The following is a 14015-nucleotide window of genomic DNA, read 5'->3' on the forward strand; positions in this document are numbered from 1 at the left end:
ACCTCGTGTTTGGGGATTTCATTAAAAAAAAACATGATTAATAATTCTCTCTTTACCTCACTTAAAAGCTGAATCTGTAGGTAACATCAATTGTTGCTCCTGGCACTAGACCACCTATCTTTATTACACAAAATTTTACCCATTTTCCTGACAATAGAGTCACCCAATAAAACTGGATCACCTACAACCAGAGCAGTCCTTGCTTGACTATTCTTTCCCCGAGTCCCAAATCGGGGGTACGTCACATGGCAGGTCAGGAGATACTAGAGTCCCTGATGAGCTCTCAGTTACATTTGTTTCTAGGGCAAGCACTTGTTTCTTCACCGACTCAAATTCTCTGAGCAGTGCAGACATGCTGCCAATGCCCGAAAACAGCTGAGTAAGCTGAACATGAATGTATTCTTCCTCCTACACACACATTAGGTGGAATAAATTCAAGTTGAGGAAGGATAGTTGCAGGTTAGATGTGCGGAAGTTTGTCTTCAGCCAGCAGGTGGTTGATTATTGGAACAGCCTTCCATCTGCTGTTGTGGAAGTGGATGGGGTTGAAAAAATTCAAGGGAGAACTAGACAAATTCTTTGAGAGTAGGGATGGGTGAACATGTCTTTTTTTTTTTTTTTGGCTGATGCTATATAAGATTACTTTCTTGCATCATTTGCCATTACTGCTGCTACACTCCTTCTAGACATGCTAATAAAAATTTTCCCCAAAAGTTATGCAGTTTTGAGTTAGACCATAAAACATTTGATTTATTTTGCAGTGTTTTTTCATCACAGGTCTATCTAACAGATCATCAGTTCATGTGTATTTAACACCATTAGTATAATGGTGTTAAATACACATGTATAATATTTCTATCTTTATCCCATTTCAAATTTAACAATTAGCATTAGTAAAGGCACATGATGTAAGAAAGCAAGCTTATATAGCATCAGCCAAAAAAAAAAAAAAAAAAGCCTCAATTTTTTTTGTCTTTTGTCCACATGTTTGTCCTTCTGCCTTGAATCTATTTAAGCTATCAACTTTTAGCAACAGATGGAAGCTTGTTCCAGCAATCAACGACCCACTGGCTAAAAGCAAACTTCTGCACATCTAACCTATAATTGTCTTTCTTCAATTTGAATTTATGCCCTCTCAGGCGATTATTCAGAGCAAGAGGAAGAATCCCATCAGCATTGAGCATGCTCAAACCATTCAAGGCTTTACACACCTCAATCAGATCACCTCACAGGTGATCACAATTTGTTTGTAATGTAATCTGTTTTTCCTCTAAGAAAACACTTAATACAAAATGTGGTACCATTTCCCCATTGAATTTCCCAACAATACAAAATCATCCTGATTTGGTGCCTGAACCATTGGTGTATCAACTGGTATGTCATTAGATACTTGAGTTTCTGATTAGTTCCCAGTTATATGGAAAATTGAGGGAAATTTGTCAATTTTTTGAGGGGAAAGAAAGATGAAAAAAGCAAGCACCTGTTTCTTCAGTGAATCAAATTCACCTAGCAATAAACTGTTTTAATTTGAGATTAGTACACTCCTTACACTGGGAACAAAGGAAAGAATTGTCAGTTGATCTGTGATTATCAATTAAATCTACCTATGAATATGTTCTGGGCAAAGAACACATTTGTTAAGCAATGAACTTGCAATTCATACAGGAATCACCTACCCCTATTTCCTTCTCAGCTAGAAGGAAATAGCTGTAGGTGATTCATCTTCAGATGAAGTATTTAGAAAGAAAAACAAATTAGAAAAAAAAAAAAAAAAAAAAAAAATTGTCTACTAATCGTTTAACACAATCTTCCTTCAATCTTCTTGATTGAAAAAAAGTACCTAAAAACGAAACCTCTTCATATGTGTATGCACATACAAATTATTCATTCAGTTTATCACCAATCTGTAGGGGATTTACAACCACTGCTTTTTTTTCTTGCTAAAAATCCAAAGAATTTGCTTTGATGTTTACAGAATTTAAAAAAAATAAATTAAATATAAAATAAAATTATATTTAGCCTACTTGGCAATTCCTGTTATATACTGTAATGATAATAAAACACGCCTGCGTGCTCTGGATTCATAATTTATTTTATTTTTGTTACACAGAGCTTTTTGTTATACTGTAATGATCTTACCTGAAGTGTTACATTTGGTGCAATGGTATTGTTTAAAAGTTCGTTCATGTTTTCTGGAAATGGAGTAGAACCTACTGTATTTAGAGAATCTGCAAGAGGCTGTTGAGTCTGCATGGTAAGCTGCTGTTGTTGCTGCTGCGCCAAAAGACGTTTTTGTTGCTGCTGCAGAGATGGTTTCTGTCGACGTTCAATTAAAGTCTTCCTCATTTGCTATAAATAAACAAACAATATGCTACTTTTGAATGCATTGTATTTAATGAAAATGCAGTACAGTTTAGGTTTTTCATATGCTAATTATGTATGTGTTTCAAAAAAAATTCATGAACAGTTTATTAAAAAATCTATCAAATATTATTATTTATTTATAATCTGAGACTGTCACTTTGAGTGCCTATTTCATATGGTGAATTTTATAATGATTTATAACTACTTATGTTTTTTTTTTAAATTGAGACTTTGAACTAGTTCCCCCCCCAAGGTTATCTACTAAAATTGATATAAAACACAAAATTAACTACCCCATTTACCCTGTAGTGAAATTATTTATTATTTGACAATAAGCTACTGAATCTTCACCAAAAGTCCTGATTGGTTGCAAATTTGTAGTAATTTGTATTACCGTATTTCCCCATGTATAAGACGCACCTTAATTTTGGAGCCCGAAATTTGAAGAAAAAAAAAAATGTATTACATAAAGTTATTGAACTCAAGTTTTATTCATCATAAAATTCATACAACTCATCACTATCAAAACTCCTATCCGTTAGCTTGTCCTCATCTGTGTCTGATGATGAATCACTGTCTTCATATATTGCCCTTTCCTCAGTTCCATCTATGGCATTTGAAATGCCACACTTCTTAAATGACTTGACAACGATCTCAATCTTTATATTATCCCAGCATCTTTTCACCCAGGTACAAACTTCTCCTATAGTTGGTTTCTTCACTCTTCCTGCTGGTGTCAAATTGTCCCCAGAAGACTTCATCCACTGGTTCCATTCGTCTCTCATGGCAGCTTTGAAGGGTTGGTTAATGCTGACATCAAGTGGTTGGAGCTGGGATGCCAAGCCTCCAGGTATGACGGCAAGTTTTGTTTTTTGCTGCTCTGCAGCAATCTTCTTTGTATTTTTTGTTGTGTGCCCTGAACTGATCAAACACCAATAGGGCAGGTTTGCGTAAGAGCCCACCTGGTCTCCTGCTCCAAACTTTTTCAAACCAGAACTTCATCCAATCCTGATCCATCCAACCCTTGTCATGAATGTGGACAATCACTCCTCGAGGAATGTCTTCTTTTGGCATTGTTTTGCGTTTGAAAATCAGCATAGAAGGCAGCTTGGTTCCATCGGTACAACAAGCTAGAACAACTGTATAATGGCTCTTTTCATGTCCACTTGTCTTCACAGTTACAGTTTTCACCCCCTTCTTATCAACAGTTATGTTACTTGGGAAATCAAACTGAAGGGGGACTTTGTCCATATTTGCAATCTGTCCCAACTCAAACTGATGTGTCTTCCGACACTGAATGACAAAATGATGAAATTCAAGGACCTGCTCATAGCTTTCAGGCATCTTTTGGGCAAGTCTGGTGCGCGTACGCATGCTTAGTCCATTCCGTTTCATGAACCTGAAGCATCCAATTGTGTCCTCCTTTGAAATCAGTAACTTCTTTTTCATCAGCAATTCTTCTTGCCTCATGCTGAACCATCTTTGTGGACACAGGAATTCCAATTGCCCTTTGCTCCTCAATCCATATCTTCAATTCACTCTCTAAAATCTCGAAAATCTTTTCTGAGCCATTTCTGGGCAGAATGTAACCTTATATACCGGTAACAAGTGCGAAACAATGAGCACAAAGACAACAAGCGTGAAAAAGCGGGAAATGCAAGTTAAAAAAAATCTATAACCAATGTATAAGATACACCCAGTTTTTAGACCGCAAATTTTTCGAAAAAAGGTGCATCTTATACATGGGGAAATACGGTAATATTCTTGGATATCCACAATGAAGAAATGTTCATGTTTATTCTCTAGCACGACCACCAAGTCAGAAGAGTTTACATTAATTACTTTGAAAATGAATACAAACATTAACTGTATTTAGCAGTCACACAGAATTGAACCACACGTGCCTCTGCACCCTTGTGGATGACCACTCAGCTAGATTGTCTCAATCTTTAATGAGCTTTTCTTTATTTTTTATTATAATATTTTGATTAGTAACACATTTTAAACCGTCTCAGTTTTTATACTTCAAGTATATGCTGAAAAGTTCATATAATATACATGCTAGACTTTCACATGATGCTACTTTTATAACTATAAGGGAAGTGATCAGGTAAGGCTTCAATATATTTCTGTGTAACAAACTAAGGAATCGTGACACTATTTGGCAATATTTCTGTGCATCAGTGCAGATTAAGCTGGTAAATGATGATGGTTCTAAATGTGTGTGAAGGGAAGAGAAGAGCAGTGATTTGGCTTTTGTGGGGATTGACACTGCCCCAGGGGAAATACACTGGTGCAATGTGGTTTTCTTACGTTGCACCAGTGGATCGTGGTTGTAACTTTTGGTTGCTCAGATGCCCATCTAAGCAACCAAAAGTTACAACCACGTCCACTGGTGCACTCACTGGCTGCTTAAATGGGCATCTAAGCAATCAACTGACTAATTAGTGTCCCACTACTCGCTCAATTTTAAGGTAATATCTACATCACTGAAGAAATCCTGTTGCAAAGAAGACTTCCAGATAACACCTAGTGTAGAAAAAGTGATGGCAACTGTTGAAGAATGTCCATCTAGTCATTTATAAAGTGATAAGGGCTACAAGGGATCATGAGAACCTAGGGTTGACTTTCTCCGAGGATCAAAGCTTGGATTAAACTGATGTCAGCAGAGATAAATATTAGGATTGAGACACAAATAATACATTTCTCACGATATTGGTAAATAAAAATTCTTGAATACAACAATTTTTTATTTATATTTATTTATTGTTTTTATGGTAGTACCAAATATGAAAGGTTATTAAAACCTATAGCGATCCATACCATGTACGAAATCATAGAAGGTACTTAACGTTGGACTTGATTTCTGTAGATTATGACTTACAGGAAAAATGAAAGGCAGATCCAAAGAATAAATAAACAAAGAAGAAAAGACAGTTTGATAAGTTCAGAGATCGTGTGAACAGATGCTATGCAGTTGATACATATGTTCAAAGTGATTTAGAAAAAAGAGATGGGTGGATTGAAAAAGACAATTTGGAAATTACATATTTACATATTATTACATATTTAATTTATTGTGCCTCCAGGGCAATTAGCCCATATGCACTAAAAAACAATTACAAAATTTAAAATTTCCACAAAGTATTAAACAATATTCACAATATGAATTTCAATTAATCATCTGTCAATCTATTTAAAAATTTGTTTGAGCGATCTCAACATATATAAAACAAAAACAAGTGCATCAGTACAAAAAGTGCCACTGATTTCCGTTCTGAACCTCATACACGAATACCATGCTCTACTTGGTCCAGGAATCTTCTCTTAAAAACATTTTGCACTTAACAACAAAAAAGCTTAAAATTATAACAATTTACAAAAAAATGCGTAAATGATCTCTATCTAGCATACAGATCCCTTTCTCAAGCTCACTTCGCAAAACAACATAATATGAACAGTGAAGCACTAAATGAATGCCAGTCTCCATCTCCCCGCAAAAACAAAACCGAGAAGGGACCAAGCTGAATTAATTTAGCTTAGACATTAGGCTGTGCCCCGTCAGCAGGAAACAGGAATACAAACTAAACGGCAACCAGGGTCTAATCCTGTAATTCACTGTAGAGATGGAGGGCAGGAATAAAAAAAAATTTTCTCTGCCTTTCTCAGAGCCGTGTTCCAATGATTTTGCAATATACTTAAAAGCTCATCATAGATTCTTCTCTGCTCTGTCGCAATCCACTGCTACACTAGCCATTCCCACCTTCTGGGCAGGACCGAACACCCAACATCTCTGCAGGGATACCCCGCCTGAGGCAATACATAAGTCCAGCACTAATGACCAACAGGTCGGCAGGCAATTTTCCAGACAAAATCTGAAGAGCATCCATAGATACGGTGCAACAAGCACGGGTAATACCCAGAAGGGCAAATCTCTGGGCCGAAAAAAGATGCATCTTTATTATTGAATTTCCAACCTTCATAAACTAAGCTCTGGAGGCATAAGTGATTATGGGGACAAAAACATTTTCAAATAATAAATTTTAAGGCCGGCCCTTAATTCCCCATTTCACTCTAGTAACTCTCCAAAGCTTGGCATATGATAATTTAATTTTCTGTTTCAAATATTTGACATGTTGTGTCAAAAAGAAATGTTCTTCCAGGTACAAACCCAAATACCTGACACACACTGCATACCGCAGGGAGATGCCCTCCACAGTGGTGGCCTAGTCAAACTAAGCTTACCCTTTAAAAGCATAACCATGATTTTTTCTTTGGAAATCTGTAGCTCATGTAAATTTGACCAAATTAAGAGATCCTAAAGCATAGAACTAGCCTTTTCTTCAATTGTTTTTTGAGAATCACCTGCAACAATTAAGACTATGTAGACTGCATAGGAGATGGCACAAGTGTCACCCATAGCGTGCTCCAAAAACTCATCCAAACCCATATTCCATATATAAGGCTCGAAGATTGCCCTGTGGGGACACCCGCATTCCACAGACAAAACTCCTCTTCCCAACGGGAACGAACCACGACCCTACGAAATGCCCCAAGGAGAGACAATATCTGTGAAGTTATTTACTGTTGCCCTTGAAGAAGCTTTCAGAAGATTAAACTGGTCGCAGAAAGGAGTCAATGTGAATGGAGAGTATCAAACCATTTACGATTTGCAGATGACATTGTGATCATAAGCCATGATCCCGAAGAATTATGGTAAAATCTTAATCGATTATGCAGAGTTAGTAAGGATTTCGGACAAAAGTTGAATATGGTTAAAACAAAAGCTGAGTGCTCCAGGGAGATATTCAACTACTGCACCAGCTACTTCTCAAATCAGATAAACCTCCAGCTTCTCACCACCGTTAGCCACTGCTCTCTTTGCCTATGCAGAGAATCTTGTGATTGTAACCAAGGGCCTACTAGATCAGCATTCGAAACTCGTGCCCATAAAATTCTTATTGTCCTGCACCGATGGTTTCCACTCCACAAACTTACTATCTCGACACAGAAACCAAGCACCCAATTAACAAGGGTTCGCTATCAGTCAACAGGCCACCTACTATGGCTCATCAAAAATACAATTAAAAACAAAAGGGTGGTGTCTGGGAATCATTTGCAATGACAAATAGTCCTTCAAGTAACAGAACCTGCTTTTTACAGGAAAAATAAATGGTTTTGCCATTCAACTCTCCTGGGTCACCCAACATAACTGGACCATATGGGCCATATGATTCATCTCCTCTAGAATGCTGTTTTCTTATGGTACCATATAAAGCCTTGTGTGGAACCATCCCTATGTACTACAGAAGCAGCATTCTGAAGTTTTGGGTACACTTGGATCAGGTTCAATGCCAGATGTTACTACAGGGCCAGGTCATACGGAACCCACATGCATTGTGGCCCATCAAGTCTTCACTGGTCAACTTCATCTCAGCCTCTTTGCAGCTTGTCATGACCTTGTTCATGAAATTAAGAACTGACCAATGAAATTCCACAATATTCAAACTACAGTCTGTCCTCGTATAGCACGATAGTTGCGTTCCTAGAAACCCTCGTGCAATGCAAAATCGTGCAATATAAACAACAGGCCCTATGGGAAAAGTAGGGTTAGGTGCCGACCACCCAAGATTGAACACACATTCGGAACCAAAACATTACCAAACACAATAAATAATCGGGTAATTTTAATCGTTATAAAATACGTAAGTATTTTATAACGATTAAAATACGTAATAAAAATAATATTATATCATAAAAGTATTTTTTAATACTAAAAAAGTATTTTTTACGAATAAAATACGTATTTTATTCGTAAAAATTTATTATATTAAATAAAATAGTCGTAATAAAATACTTACGAATTTTATAATACGTAAGTATAAATTATAATACGTAAGTCGTAATAAAATATTGCTAATGCTTTTGCTTCTATCGTAAGCAAACTTGCTTTTTGTTTGATTTTCTATCCAAACAGATGACAGCCGTTCCATCTTTTCCAATTTTTTGTGTCTTAATCTAATGGATTTTAATTACACTTTGAGTTGTTCCTGCTATGAAAGTTGTTTTTATTTTTGCTGCATTCTTTGTAATTCTCGGCGTTGCCTCATTTAGGTTTGTAGCACGTGCAATATCACATGGTCTTTAATTTTGCTCAAAGCGTTTCACAATTTCGTATTTTTTCTCTATCGACAGAAGAGGACTGGCCATAAGCCTTACGGGGGAAACCACGGTGGGCCGGAGGCCGGTGTGATTTTGGCCATAAACCGTAGTATGAGGCCACTATAAATTTTCCCGGGTAAGAATTTTTGACCTAGTCCGCCTCTGTTTATCGATATTGCTTTTTTTTTCTCTCTGAATCTGCAGTGTCTTAGCCAGGACGCTTCCTTTTCACACCTTTTAAGTATTTTACTAATTTTTAGGGAATAAAGCACAATTACAAAACGAGGTGGCACGCTTGATACACATAAACAAAGCTGCGTGCGTGTAGCAACTGAATAAATAACACCGTAAAGGCCGAGATACACTATTAATTAACACCTCACATTTTACTAAAGCACATTTCTGGAGGTTACTACCATAAAACAATAAAAACAATTTCCAGTTGCGTTTCTGCTAGTGGAATCTGTTATAAACTGGTAGTAAACTCCATCTAATTGCATTTGCGATTATACCGATAGCTGGAATTGTGTTGGTTTTTACGTTATTATGGTGAAATGTGTTTCCCCTTCACTGATATAAAACACATAAATACATTTTCAGACTCTTCTTCATTGCTATCGTGTTGCGTTCAGTTGGGGTGATTCCCCGTTCGACTGCCATTTCTTGTAAACACAAAGGCGAATCGTGTATAAGCAAATTCGGTTCGTGTTATATAAGATAACGTTCCCCTATTTATAAATCGTGCATGATCGAATTCGTGTGATGCAAACACGTGCTATACGAGGACCGACTGTATCACAAATACAGATCCAAAAAACTGAGAAGTGAAGAATTTGGAGTGCTCTAAGGATCTATGGTAAGTAAGGTGGTATAACAGCATGAAAGGGCAGATCACACACCAATTCCTTCCTGATATATGGAATGTTAACACAACTAGACAGAACCTAGACTTAAATTGCTTCAACCCAACTTGAAGACTGCCCATCTTTTAACTGGCCATGGTTCAATTAAGGCTAAGCTTTATAGCTTTGAACTCTCCCAGGTCATGACTTGTCTCTCTGGCAAAAAGGACTGGAGACATCTAATGTACTCCTACTGCTTCTACCTGGATCTCAGAAACAGGCTACTTACAGAACTTATTCTTCCTTCCTTTCCACCTGTCCATGTCTTTGACAACAATTCAGATGCCTTCCAAGCTTTCACCACATTTACAACTGGCCTCTCTTTAATAAGAGATCTTTTTCTGTCATGCTACCTCCCTCTGACACATACTGGATTTAGCATTAGTTCAGGTGTATGATGCAAGAAAGCAAGCTTATATCAGCATCAGCCAAAAAAAAAAAAAAAAAACGTAATATAAAAAAAAATTTTTTAAAGTCAATTCCTACTTAGGTCAACAATGAAAAATTTTATTTTAGTTACTTTTTATTAAATAATTACAATTAATATAAATATGTATATACATATGACAGAATCACAATATTAAGTGGCAAAATAGAAAGCAAATTTCCTTGCAATTTTCCATTTTCCTTTCTATATATGGTGTTGGACTATTATTTTTATTCACATGTTTCATTTTCCATTTTGTTCCCTCCTTGACTCAGACTAGAACCCAGAATGAAAAAAGAATCTGAAAAAGAAATTTTTTTTCCAGGGATCTACACGCTTCGCCACTGACGGTATTTATTCCTAAATTTATATCCTGCTAAATATCTTATATAAGAGAAATTTTTTTCTCCCATATAAAACTAAAATTAATTAATTAAATTTAATTAATGAATTAATATTTGAAAAAACTGTATTAACATCAAGTGTCATCCACTACAAGTTTAAAAAAATTTATTTGAACTTGAGTGGATGAATAAAATCTATTTTATTAACGATTGAAAATTTGAACAAGATATATAAATATATATAGGGAAAGTGTGAACTAATAGTAGGAACTGAAAAAAAAAAAACAAACACACACCAACAACAAGCCATTTCACTGATCCAGTCACTCCAAATGTTTGTCTCGTTCAACCTTAAATTTATTTAAGCTATGAACTTCCACAACAACAGATGGAAGTCTGTTCCAACAATCAACTACCTGCTGGCTACAGGCAAACTTCTGCACATCTATTCTACAACTGTCTTTCCTCAATTTGAATCTATGCTGCCTCAGATTCTTAATCTGAGCAAGCAGAAGCATGCCATCAGCCTGCTCAAACCACTGAAGGCCTTATACACCTCAATCAGATCATTTCGCAGGTGCCTAGATGCCAAATGCTGCAATATGCAGAACTTAAGCCTTTCTTTGAAAGAACACTCCGTTGTTACTTTCACCAATCTTGTTGCCCTAATCTGTACTTGTTCTAGCAATTCTATATACTTCCTAAAATGAGGATTCCAGACCTGTATGCAGTACTCAAGGTGTGGCTTGACCATTGTCTTATACAAGGGAATAATCACCTCCTTATCCCTGCTAGCAAAATTCCTATATATCATTGACATCATCTGACTACAGATGAAGCCCATCTACAGTGCTCAGAGAACTTCGTACCTGACTGCGAAATTACTCCCAGGTCTTTCTCCACTTCCGTAAGTGTAGTACCACACAGTTGGTACATTTCTCTTGGGTTACTGCTACTCATATGCAGTATTTTGCATTTGTCAATGTTAAACTTCAGTTTCCACTTCTCAGTCCATCTGCCTAACTTTTCTAGATCCGGTTGGAATAGCATACTGTCTTTACTGTCATTAACAACCCTGCCAACCTTTGTATCATCTGCAAACTTGGACATTTAGCCTGATATACCTTCATCGATAAATACACAAAACAACAATGGGTGCAGTACAGAACCCTGGGGACTCCCCTAATAACATTAGTCCATTTATTACCCTCACTGCCATCTCTCACTCAACCATCCCTTTATCCACTGTAGCAATTTGCTCTTAATGGCATACCACCCCAATCTGTACAGCAGTCTTCCATGTGCAACATGTATAAAAGCTTTCCTGAAATCCCAGTATATGATATCAAAATTACATTTTGCATCCAGTTCGTTTTTGACCACATTTTGTTCTTGTCTGACCAATTTGATTGGTCAGACAAGACCTCCCCCTAACAAACCCATGCTGTGTCTGAATTATTCTAAATTCAAAAGGCTCAAGCTAATGGAAGTACTGTGGCTCAGAGGAGAACTGACGGGGGCAGTTGCCTTCTGAATCACAGCCTTTGAAAATGCACTGCTTGCATGATGTTTGTGGAGCATTCAGGTACGGGACATGACATTGCCATGGTGGATGTCTTTGTGTGTGCGCGATGCAAGGAGTGTATCGAAATCGGGCAACAACTCAGCGCTGTTATGGGCCTATACGAGAGCTTGAAGGACAGGGTGGATGCCCTCAAAGGAACTAAACTGAGGGGCCCATCAAGCTCTCAGCTGCTCAGATCAACGCCAGAGCTTGCACTTGGTCATCACACAACACAGCGGCAACCCCCAAGGCAGAATGTGTCGGTCCACAGGAAATAGTAATTGTTGGTGACTATTGTCAGGGAAACGGGGAACATGCTTTGTAAAAAGGATAGATGAAACAGGACCAGGATATGTCAGCCAGGGGCAAAGGTTGATGACGTAGGGCGGATATCATCTTTTAAGGGCACAAAAGGTGATATAGTTGTACACGTTGGCAATGACATCAAGAGTAGGAGAAAGGCAGAATTACTTAACAAGTACAGGTCACTGTTGAAAAAAAGCCGTGAATTAGGGTTGAATTTGAAAGTGTCTGCAATTCTGCCCAGACACGATAGGAGGGAGTATATGATGAGAGCCTTGTCGATCAATTCGGCCCTGGAAAGAGTGTGCAAGGCTCAAGGGGTAGAATTTTTTCCAGCCTGGACTGTACTTGTTAACAGGAGAGACTGCTTCTACAGGGATGGGATACACTTAAATAAAAAGCGTGCAAGAATATTTGCTGATGCTATTGAGGCAGTGTTAGGTGGGTCAGAAAACTGCTAGCTTGGTGGGAGACAAAGACTAATAGATTAACAGTAGCCACTGGCAGAGGTGAAAGAGATTCTTGCACTGCTGCTACTGGAATGAGCAGAAGCCTGAAAAACAAGATGCAGGATATTTCAGAGACTGCTGGGAGTCATTGCGGTACAAGTAAACACATGGGTTATGTTAGGGTAGCTAAGAATTGAATCAGGTGCATGTATACTTGCGTGTACACCGATACTAGGAGTTTAGTAAATAAATTTGATGAATTGGAGGTATTGCTCAAAACATCAAAGGCAGATACTGTTTGGATTTCAGAGATGTGGTGTCACACAGATATAAGGGATGCAGAACTGCAATTTGGGGAGTACAACGTCTACAGAAAGGATAGACAGGATAGGAAGGGGGAGGGGTTATGCTATTAGTTAAGAAACACATAAAAACCAACGAAGTGAAGCCAGTCGACATCGCTGGACAGTACAGTCACGAGCCAGTTTGGTGTGACATAAGCACTGGGCGATCAAAATTGAGAGTAGGAGTGTGCTATAGGCCTAATGACTCTGATGAGTATAATTAGAAACTGTACAGGGAAATAGAGTGGGCCAGTAAATCAGAGAGTCTTATAATGGGAGATTTTAATTTCCCAGATATTGACTGGAATTTGGGGACTGGTCACTCACACACTAGCAGGGCTTTTGGGGATTTATTGGATGATTGTTTTCTACATCAGCATGTTCGGGAGGCAACTAGAGGGAGGAATACTCTTGATTTGATTATCAGTAGTGATTCTTCATGCATTAAGAATCTGCAGATAAATGAACCACTAGGTGGCAGTGATCACAGTGTGCTGAAGTGGGATTTACTGAAAGAGGTAACTACCATTAGGGGTAAAGGGAAGGGTTATTGCTTTCATAAAGGCGACTACGATGGACTGAGACAGTATTTAAATTCTATACAGTGGGACCAACTGATGATGTTACCAACAGCAAATTCAAAATGGGAAGCATTCAAAGAACTTATCTTGGAAACTACTACTAGGCTTTACATACCAACTAAGAAATATTGTTCAAGGTTTAGGCCTAAATGGATGTCAGATGAACTAATGAGACATATGACAGAGAAGAAAAATGCATGGGATACCTATAAATTAACATGTGACACAGAAGCCTATGATAGATACAAGTTGGTCTGTAACCAAGTTACAAAGGAGGTTAGGCAGGCAAAGGCAGATTACGAGAAATCTTTGGCAAGGGATGCAAAGAAAAACAGCAAAGAGTTCTTTACTTATGTAAACTCTAGAAGGAAGGGGATGAAACAGATTGGTCAACTGTTGATGATCCTGCTCAGGTAGCTAACAAACTAAATGAATATTTTGCATCGACATTCACAAATGAGGAGTTATTCAGCGAGGGGAATGCCAGAGGTGTATTCAACTCCGGCAGTAAGCTAGAGAATCTTGTAATAACTGAGAGAAAAGTGGAGGAGAAATTGTTGAAGATAAACACAAGA

General features: G+C 37.7%; 1 protein-coding gene across 2 annotated transcripts in view; it reads right to left on the minus strand.

Annotated features, from left to right (window-relative positions):
* Nucleotides 1-14015, minus strand: part of LOC150084471 (uncharacterized) — a 1198120-nt gene that overhangs the window by 108136 nt on the left and 1075969 nt on the right. For both annotated transcript variants that reach the window (XM_090376097.1, XM_090376096.1), the window contains one exon: nucleotides 2140-2349. In XM_090376097.1, coding sequence (XP_090232223.1) covers nucleotides 2140-2349 — 210 coding nt within the window. The remainder of the gene's footprint in view (nucleotides 1-2139; nucleotides 2350-14015) is intronic.

This window comes from Mastigoproctus giganteus, chromosome 6 (assembly GCF_048544385.1).
Source record: "Mastigoproctus giganteus isolate SK-2022 chromosome 6, ASM4854438v1, whole genome shotgun sequence".
Classification (NCBI taxonomy): Eukaryota; Metazoa; Arthropoda; class Arachnida; order Uropygi; family Thelyphonidae; genus Mastigoproctus; species Mastigoproctus giganteus.